General features: G+C 41.4%; 1 protein-coding gene across 1 annotated transcript in view; it reads left to right on the forward strand.

Moving 5' to 3' along the window:
* Positions 1-3,089: 3,089 nt before the first annotated feature.
* PHYH (phytanoyl-CoA 2-hydroxylase) overlaps positions 3,090-10,602 on the forward strand; it is a 50,786-nt gene continuing 43,273 nt past the window's right edge. The window contains exons 1-4 of the mRNA XM_023734356.1: positions 3,090-3,226; positions 5,897-5,955; positions 7,193-7,303; positions 7,933-8,101. Coding sequence (XP_023590124.1) covers positions 3,152-3,226; positions 5,897-5,955; positions 7,193-7,303; positions 7,933-8,101 — 414 coding nt within the window. The 5' untranslated portion in view covers positions 3,090-3,151. The remainder of the gene's footprint in view (positions 3,227-5,896; positions 5,956-7,192; positions 7,304-7,932; positions 8,102-10,602) is intronic.

The raw sequence follows: 10,602 nt of genomic DNA on the forward strand, positions 1-10,602 counted from the left end.
GGGGTCCCTGCGCGGAGAAGCTCCTAGTCTGGGGGAACACTGATGAGAAGGCCGAGAGAGAGAAAGCCTTCTCTTGGAGCTGACACCCTGAATTTGGACTTTTAGCCTACTTTAACTGTGAGGAAATAAACTTCTCTTCGTTAAAACCATCCACTTGTGGTGTTTCTGTTATAGCAGCACTAGATGACTAAGACAGGCTATCATCACCGACTACTCTGACAGGGATCACAATAGACAGTCCCGGACAGAGCTGGAGAAAAAAGTAGAACAAAATTCAAATTCACAAAAAACAAAAAAAGATCAGACTTGCTGGTCTGACAGAGACTGGAGAAACCCTTGAGAATATGGACCCTGCACACCCTTTTAACTCAGTACTGAAGTTACTCCTGAGGTTCACCCTTCAGCCAAAGATTAGGCAGGTCTATAGGGCCAACAACGTGCTTCATAGTTCAGTCATGTATATGAGACTAATTGGCACACTAGCCCAAAAGCAAAGAGGAGAAGACAGGAAGGGACAGGAAAACTGGATGAATGGAAACAGGGAACCCAGGGTGGAGAAGAGCAGAGTGTTGACACAGCGTGGGGTTGGCAGCCAGTGTCACGAAACAACTTGTGTATTAATTGTTTAATGAGAAATTAATTTGCTCCGTAAATTTTCACCTAAAGCACAGTTAAAAAAAAAAAAAAAGAAGAAGAAAAAGAAAAATCTAACTTTAGAAGAAGTGAATAAGTATCAAATGCTGAAGGAGGAAAAAAAAGTTATTCTTTTTATAACGTTTGCATTCCATTAATGCTTCCTTTCAATAGTTCTGAAATATTTTAATTTTAACAACAGATTTACTAAATATCCCTACTCAGGGAATTTTCAAGTAATCCAAATAGCTATTTAAGAAAACCAGTAACATTCATCCAATTACCTCTTTACCTAACCAAAAATTGTTTTAATTCCTCGTGTGATTGTAAAGGAAAAAAATTTAAATCCAGCATCCCTCTAATTTTAAAAGTCAGATAACAGAAGTGTTCAAGGATTTCCTTCATCTCTTGGGAAACAGAAACTTAAACACAACCTTTGTACAAATGCCTTATGGTAGAGAGGTCAAAGATTCTCATATGCTTGTAGTCAGGAAATGAAGGCAATTTTAAGGGAACTTTAAAAGTACAGGTAGAAGTAGCTTCATTTCATTCGTATTTCTCACTGATCAGGAAAGCCAATAACTTTCAGGACCTCTAAGTGAGAAGGCTCTGATCCTTAAATAATTTGGGTGGGGGCAAACTGAATTCAAGGAGCCCTGGTGGCACAATTGGTTAAGCGCTTGGCTGCTAACCAAAAGGTCTGTGGTTGGAACCCACCCAGGAGGAAATACCTGGCAAGCAGCTCCTGTAAAGATTCCACCCTAGGGAACCCCATGGGACAGTTCTAGTCTGTCATATAGGGTCACTATGAGTCGGAACAGACTGGAGGGCACGCAACAACAACGAACTGAATTAACATATTAGCTGTTTCAGGTATTTTTCCTCCTCCAAGTAGTCCCCACTTTGCACCAGGTGAGGGCAGCAAAGACACACCTATTCGTCTGTTCCCAGTGCAAACCAAAACCAAACCCCTTGCCAGCTAGTGGATTCCGACTCAGAGCGACCCTATAGAGCTAGAGTAGAACTGCCCCAAAAGTTTTCCAAGGAGCGGCTAGTGGGTTAAACTGCCGACCTTTTGGTTAGCAGCCGAGCTCTTAACCACTGCACCACCAGGGCTCCGTTCCCAGTCCAGTAGAAGCTTTTCTCACTAGCAAAACAAAACAAGCAAACAAAACAAAAAACCCCAAACCCGTGCAAATTCTCTTTCTGCAGTACTCACCGAAGGTCAGAGACTTAACTTTAAACTACATAAACATAAATGTGTCTCCTGAAAACCCTCGGCAATCCCAGCTGAGCAGGTCAGAATCAGCCAGGTTCCTGCCGTGGGATGATCAGATCGGGCGGATGAAGAGCGAATAAGGAAAGTGGCAGGTCCAGGGTCCTTGTGCTAACCTAAAAGAATATGAAACTCTGGATAAGGTGGAAAAATGGAAAAAAGAATGAAGAACCCAAAGATGAAAGTCAGTCCTTGGTCTGGACGCTGACAGTGGTAGCTAGTAATTCTGACTTCTGGTCAGCCTTTCTCCTTTGACTATTGCGGTGTCACCAAATTATATGAAAATGTCATTTAAGAAATGATAACATGCTTATGAGGGGTGACATTCTGAAAGTAAATCTTTAAAGAAACAACGAAAATAAGAGGAAAATGCTGTCAATAATTTGTGGTCACTATAGAAAAGAGATTTTACAAAAAGAATTTCTGGTTTTTAAAGGAATTTAAAATTAGTCTAGACCTTGTGGATCATACGTTTCTGGGAGTCATTGTTTATTTTATAGACCTTTTTTCAAATGACCAGCCTAACTGTTTCTAAGATTTTGGATGGACTCGCACGAAATTAAATATCTCTTTTAAATAGCACAGGTCTCTGAGTGGTGTAAATGGTTTACACACGACTAATAACCTAAAGTTTGGCAGTTTGAACGCATTCAGCAGAGCTTCGGAAGAAAGGGCTGGCCATTTGCTTTAGTAAAGATTGTAGCCAAGAAAATCCCGTGGAGCAGTTTTACTCTGTAACACATGGGGTCAACATGAGTCTGAACTGACTGGAGGTAATAGGTTTTTAAATAGCATATGTTTCTTTTTATTTCTAGGGATGAATATTTGAATTTTTCCTCGTTCTGCAGTTTAGTAGAAGGAACATCAGTTGGAATAAAAAATCCCTAGGCTGTGCAGTACAGAGTGTGAGTAAGCCTGGCTCAGCCACTTCCAGCTATGTGACCTTGGCCAATTACTTACTAACCATCAAGCCTAAATTTCCTCTGTGTTAGCAATATTAGTGATTGCTTAGAAACAGTGTGCGGGAGCGGTGTTTGCTGACTCATCGCCGTGAGGGGTCGCCTCCGCGCCATCGGCCTGCAGGGCCCGCCCAGCGGAGGCCGAGCTTCTCCCGGGCCCGCGCCTGCTGCGTCCAGCCCTTCAACCGATTACGTCCCGCCGGTCGTCCCAATCCCCGAGGCAGGGGCCCCGTAGCGAGTTAAGTGACCGAGGCTGAACAGCTCTCGTCTTCTCGCGGCTGCCATGTACCAGGCCCGCGCTGCCGCCCGCCTGCGGATCGTGCTGGGACACCTCGGCCACCCCGCGGCCGGGGCCGCCGTATCCTTTGGGGCGCGGGCTGCGCGGAGCTTGGGCTGGGAAGGCGCCGCCACCTCGGCCTCCGCGCCAGGCAGGGGCTCCTGGCGACCCCAGTCAGGATGGTGGCCTTAAGGGCGCATCGCACACCTGCCTGGTCTGGCGCTTCGCCTTCCTTTGCTCCTCTCCTCCCGGTGATGATCACATCTCTTCCAGGCGCTGGGAGGGGAGGGACGGGGGTGCAGCCTTAACCGCCGGTGGCCCCCAATTCCCCAAGAAGGAATTTGCCTTCCCAGCAGGCGCGTGACTGTCGTGGCCTCTGTGGCTGGTGTGGCCTCTCTCTACCATTCTGGGCCTTTTGGAAGCAGATCGCCAGCCCTGTCGTCCGATCCTCCTCTGGGTGGGCTCGAACCGCCAGCAGTCCAGCGCTTTACCGTTTGTGCCACCCAGGGACTCCTAGAGACATCAACGCACAGTCACATTGTAAACTGTAGCACATTCCCGGAAGGAATGAAGGCAGGCAGGCAACAGGGGCCCTCTCAGGAGCGGACACCAGCACTGGTGTAGGACCTAGAGTCCCAGCCACACCTGGGTCATGCCCCCTTCCGCGGAGGAGGTGGACACAGGGCACTGCCCTGGATCTGGCTTCTCCAGGTGGAATCTGTTCTTGGCCAGCGCCCTTCTGCTACTTCCTTTTCCGTGGGAGCTCTCTATGCCGCAGCCTGTGTGGGCCGGTGAACCCCATGAGGTTCTTAACATTGTTTCCTGGAAAAAGACTTAGTGCTGTGTGTCTGCCTCCTGATTTGGTGTTCAGAAATTAATCCTGGAGAGAATGTGTGTGCTAATGTTTTTGTAGATGTGTGGATCCAGAAAGATCCATAAATCAAATGCGTTATAGAACTGTTTTTGCCTGCTCAGATTAAGTGTTTCCATCCAGGGCAAAGTTTTGGAAGCTCCATGGAACACTGCGTGGGGTTTTTCTTTAAGTGACCTAATTAGCCTTTGTTCTCCTATATTTAGGATCCTGTCATCTCTCAAAGATTGCTGCTGCTTTTACTTTCATTATTGCTCTCACGGTTGAGTTTCAAAGCAGTCATGTATTGTAACTATGTAAGTTTAAAATTCTGTCCATAGAAAGATGGGGGAGCCCAGGTGATTATGTAATCTCATTTTACAGATGAGAAAATGGAGAAACCGACAGATTAAAAAGCTTGACCAAAGTCATTTAACTAACGCAGTGGTTGGTCAAGTGTGATCCAGGACCAGCAGCATCAGCATCACCTGGGAGCTTGCTAGAAATGCAAATTCCCACCTCAGACTGAATCAGAATCTCTGGTACCGGAGCTCAGCACTCTGTTGTAACTTGATGATTCCGATGCAAGCTAAATTTTGAGAACCGTTGATTTATCGGGTCTAGATATGACTGGGATTAGAATTAAAGTTTCCTTGTCCAGTCTCTTTCTGCTTTTAGAATTGGACATTCAGATCCTGTTGGTTTTTGTTATAACAGTGTTGAGGTTATTTGTTGTGTGCCATCTAATCCATTCCAACTCACAGCGACCCTATAGAACAGAGTATAACTGCCCCGTAGGGTTTCCAAGGAGCGACTGGTGGATTCGAACTGCCAAGCTTTTGGTTAGCAGTCAGCTCTTAACCACTTCGCCGCCATGGCTCTGTGGAATCTTTCTACCCAGCCTTAACTCTTTCTAAAGAAATGTGGATTATTGAAAAAGGACTCATCACTTTTGAAGTATAAAACAATGCAGGAGTAGTTGAGAGGGGAAAAAAACATTGGGTTGGAAGGCGGAAGTCTGGACTGTGTTGGCAGCCATATGTTGCTCAGAATAGCTGACCAAGGGCCTTAACCTCTCTGCTTTGGAGAAAACAGAAGTAGCTAGTAATTCTGACTTCTGGCCCACCTCTGTCCTTGACTATTGCAGTGTCACCAAATTATACAAAGATGTTATTTAAGAAATGTTAACATGTTTATGAGGAGTGACATTCTGACAGTAACTCTTTTTTATTTTATTTATTTATTTATAAACGTGTCTGACACTAACTCTTTAGGCTAAAGAAACAATAAGAAAAAAAAGAGACAATGAGATGCTGTGGTTTAGTGGGTAGAAAGAGATTTTACAAAAAGAATTTCTACTTCATGGAATTTAAAATTATGCTAGAAGGTATGAATCATACTTTTTTGGGAGACATTATTTATTTTATAGACTTTTTAAAAAATGACTAGCCAAACTATTTCTATTTTGGATTGGACTCCCGCTAAATTAAATACTTCTTTTGAATACCATGTTTCTCTTTATTTCTAGAGCTGAACATTTGAATTTTTATTCATTCAGCAGTTTAGTAGAAAGAACAGTCAGTTGGAAAAAAAACAAAAAATCTTAAGGCCCACACTCTTAGCCCTCCAGCCGAGGGTTCCTTGGCTGTATTGTAGGAATGATAATAAAGCTCCTGCTCTTTCTGCCAGCTTCCAGGCTATTGTGAAATGAAATGAAGTGGCGCAAGTGAAATGGCTTTAAGCAGCAGTACACGAATGACAGTGGTTATATGTGGAATTACATGGGCTGATATGGGTTCAGGAACAATCCTTTCTTATGAGAACCAATCAAGGGCAGACTGTTGTTTCTAAGAAAGGTAGCCTCCTAAATGTTACTTTATTTGCCTTAATTCATATACTAGGTAGCTTACCACACTTCAGAACTTGTATCCCCTGCCAATCTTTCCCATCAACAATTCCAGTGAGTAGATCTAATTTTAATTTTTAACTATTCTATGTAAGCGAAAGTTTTTTCTAGTTACAACTAGGATATAAAATACAGAATACCTGGTTGCCTGATTAGAATTCATTATACAATCCTCAGTTTCCAGGACTTGTTCTAATTAGTACAGTTGTAAAAATTTGAAGACCTAGGCCTTTATTTTCTATCTGTATTTTGAAATTCAGAAAGAAAGAAAAACATTAAAGTATTCTGAAATATTCAGGCATGATATATCTTGGTTACATCGACATGTTAGCTAGGATCTTTGGTTTATCTTAAATTTCCTTTAAAGGGGGAGACCTTGATCTCCACGGAATATTCTCAGAGAGCCACAATTCCGATCTAAAGGAGTGGATTGGGTGATTTGAGTTTTTTGAGCCCTGGTGGCATAGTGGTTAAGAGCTCAGCTGCTAACCAAAAAGTCGGCAGTTAGAATCCACAAGCCGCTCCTTGGAAACCCTATAGGGCAGTTCTGCTCTGTCGTATAGGGTCGCTATGAGTTGGAAGCAACGGCAACAGATTTGGTTTTGGTTTTTTTGGTGCATTATTTGGGTTTTGTTACTTTGATTACTTCTGAGAATGCATCAACTAGACATTTAAAAAAAGAAAAAACAACAACAAAATTTATTGAATTTGTTTCCTGTTTGAAAAATCATACATATCATTTATAGAAAAATTTAAAAATCAGAGAAATAGAAGTAATTTTTAAAAATTATCCATAATTTCATTAACGAAAGGCAATTACTGTTAAAATATTCTGGTGCATTTATTTGCAACCAGTTTTCTACAGATAATGTCTTTATTTTAGACAATTGTAATCCTATTTTACTATAATTGAACATGCTATTTTATGCTCTCCATTTTTAATGCCTGAGTCATAGTCCATTGAGTGGATATAATTAGTTAATTATTGTTTTGTGCTGTTGAGTTGATTCTGACTCATAGTGACCCTATAGAACAGAGTAGAACTGCTCCATAGGATTTCCTAGGCTGTAATCTTAATTATTCTTCCATTAATGCGCATTTTTGGGTGACCATAGTTAATGCTTTGTGCTTCATATGTTTTCCAATTTTCCAGATTATTTCCTTAGAACAAAGTCTTAGAAATATAAATGCTGGGTTGAACAGTATAAACATTTTGCAAGTTTTTGATACATATTGTAAGGCTGGGATTTAAAAATTGGAATTATTTGGGGATTTCTTTTTTCTCTTTTAGGTATACTCTGGATGATAATGTCCTAAGTCTGGAACAGAGACAATTTTATGAAGAAAATGGGTTTCTTATCATTAAAAGTCTGGTATCTGATGCTGATATTCAACGCTTTAGGTACAATAGCACTCGATTATTTTACAAAAATACGTATGTAATGGGAATGTAGGTTAGATTAGCTTGTACATGTTCAAATTTCTTTTTAATAATTTGATTGTTAGGAATGGGTAAAAGCATGGACTCCAGAAGCAGACTGCCTGACTTTGTTTTTATAGCTCCAACACTTAGTATTACGTGTCCTGGGGCAAGTTACTCAACCTTTCCACCCTCTGTTTTCTCCTCTGTAAAATGGGGATAATGATAGTACAGTACTTAAACCCTAGCATTCTTGTTAGGACTAAATAAGGTAAAGTGTACACAGAATATTATATACATGGTAAGTGCTACGGAAGTGTTTGCTATTATTATTATCATGATGATGTAACCAGATCACAAATATTTCCTCAATGGTGTCTTAGGCTAAGGATTATATTAATTCTGGTAGTGAACTCCAGCCTGACAGTTAAGAGGCCAGGACTTCAGAGTTGGCCGTTTTCTCCTCCCTCACAGAAAAATTTCTACCTAGAATTAGAGGCAGACTTTGTGCAGAGAACAACTCCTGGAGTCTGTGATCCTTCCATAGAGCAGGGCCAGGCAAGTGCTTGGAGTAAGCAGTACTGACATCATTTGCAAATTTAATTTTCTAGGGATGAATTTGAAAGGATCTGCAAAAAGGAGGTGGAACCAATGGGATTAAGGATAATGAGAGATAGGACCATTGCAAAATCGAAAACTGTTCTAAGTGAAAACGTGGTTTCAAAGATCCAAGATTTCCAAGAAGATGAGGAACTCTTCAGATACTGCACTCTCCCTGAGGTTAAAGACCTTCCTGTGTTTTATTTCTACTTGAGTTTATAGCAGGTCGGCTGCCTGCCTCTAGAATCTGCTGTTTTTACTTTACCCCTTTCTACATGTGGCTCTACAGCAGGTTGATTTCGCCCTCCTGGGGACATTCAACAATATCTGGAGACTCCAATTCTGGTGGCATCTAGTGGGTAGAGGCCAGGGATGCTGCTGAACATGCTACCCTCTTGCCTACAACAACAAAGAATTATCCAGCCCAAAAGTTCCATAGTGTCAAGATTGAGAAACCCTGCTTTAGAGTTTGCTAATTATCTTTTGTTGAGAAAGATGGGGAATTCTGTGTTAGAGAGAGAACCCTGCTAATACTTGATATGGGCGTATCAACAGAGGTGAAGTTGCTGAGGCTGTATCTTTGTAAACCCATTTATTTATTTTTTTCACTTTGTGAATCTGGTCAGTAGAAGTATGAGCTTATTTTTAAATTTAAACTAATTTTTTTAAAGTTATTATTCTTTAAAAGTAATTTATATATATGAAAAAAATCCAAGCAGTACAAGAGGGCATAAATTGAAAAGTAAAGTCTCCTTCCACCCCAGCCACACTCATGTTAAGCTTTTTGCATATTCATCTAGAATTATTTCATGTCCATGCAAGCATATTTGTATTCCCCTTGGGTACCTACTATGGGAACATACCTTGTTTTGTTCACTTACAGTGGATATTAGACATCTTTCCATAGCAGTATCTGTGGATCTATTGCATGCCTTTTAAACAACTGCATAGTATTTCATTGTATGAATGTACCATAACTTATTAAGCATTTGTTTAGAACAGTTTTGAAGAAGACTTTACATGTAGTACTTACTATAAATTATAACCAGGTGCCGTTAGAAAATTTAACTCAGTGAAGAAAGAATGTGCAGGTAAGCCACCTGTGATGACCAGTTTCTAGGGAGAGCAGCCGAAGGGAAGTGGCCCTTTGGACCATCCATGCTTCCCGACCTCAAGTCCTGTGATGGAAATGGAAGTTTTGTGGATGGATCGTTGACAAAAAGCTTGAGGTCAGAGGCAACAGATTGGTCTCCAGGACTTGTGGTGGATAAAGCACTATCATGACCTTGAAGTTTTCTACATTTCTAAAGTGTGGACCATGTATCTGGCGGTTCATGCAGGGATTTTAGGAGGTACACATTATTTTAATAGGTACTTATTTTAAAGTATATTAGGAAAAAATAAAACCCATGATTTCAAAAGAATATTATTAATTAGGGTCAGACTACGTAAAAGGAGTTAATTTAAATTAATTATTGACTAACTAGCAAAGTGTAGCAGGAATTGTGAAGATGGTTCTCCAGAAACAGGTTTAGAAAATCCTGGTCTAAGTGAACACCAGAGAAATGACAGGATTTAGAAAACAAAAAAAGAAAGAGGTCTGACTACTCCGAGGATTTTTGTAACATTTCAAGTGCTTCAGATTCAAATTGCCAAGATTCCTTATGCACAAGAAATCAAATAGGAAGAAGGAGAATGTGCCTCATTTTTTTTTTTTTTTTAACGGAAGCAGACTGTCACATCTTTCCTCTGTGGAACGGCTGGTGGGTTGGAACCGTGGACCTTGCCATTAGCAGTTGTGCGTAACCACTGTGCGGCCAGGGCTCCTATGATTACCTTCTAAAACCAAAAAACCTGTCGCCATGGAGTCAATTCCAACTCATAGCGACCCTACAGGGCAGAGTAGAACTGCCCCATAGGGTTTCCAAGGCTGTAATCTTTACAGGAGCAGACTGCCACATCTGTCTTCTGTGGAGTGGCTCATGGGTGCGAACCGTGTAGGTACCTGCAAAAGGCTTCAATGAAAATCATTTAATTTTCTATAGCTCTCATGATTTGCTGGTTCTGTAAAAGGTCAGAGCCTGCTACCAATGGCACCCTTTATGGGCAGGGATGGAGCCCTGGTGGTGCAACGGTTAAGAGCTAGGCTGCTAACCAAAAGGTCGGCAGTTCGAATCCACTCCTTGGAAACCCTATGGGGCAGTTATACTCCATCCTATAGCGTTGCTACCAGTCAGAACCGACTTGACAGCACATAACAAACAACAACATGGGCAGGGACAGTGGCTTAAATATGGACTGTCTCTATGCTCAGTGGTATCCCAGGTTTGGGAATACTACAAGGACCAGTGTTCCCTCCTCCCTCCCACTCTCTTTCTTTCCTTTCTTTTTTTTATTTTATTTTTTTATTGTACTTCAGGTGAAGGCTTACAGAACAAATAATTTCTCATCAAACAGAAGTGCACATGTTGTTTTATGACATTGGTTAACAACCCCACAACATATCAACCCTGTAACTTCTCAACCTTTTTTTTTTGGTGAAAATGCACATAGCCAAAGATACACCATTTCAAAAATTTCTACATGCACAGTTCAGTGACATTGACTACACGCTTCCAATTGTGCTGTTATTCTCACTTAAGATGAAGGCTTACAGAACAAAATAGTTTCTCATTTAACAG

Source organism: Trichechus manatus, unplaced genomic scaffold (assembly GCF_000243295.1).
Source record: "Trichechus manatus latirostris isolate Lorelei unplaced genomic scaffold, TriManLat1.0 scaffold00067, whole genome shotgun sequence".
NCBI classification, from domain to species: Eukaryota; Metazoa; Chordata; class Mammalia; order Sirenia; family Trichechidae; genus Trichechus; species Trichechus manatus.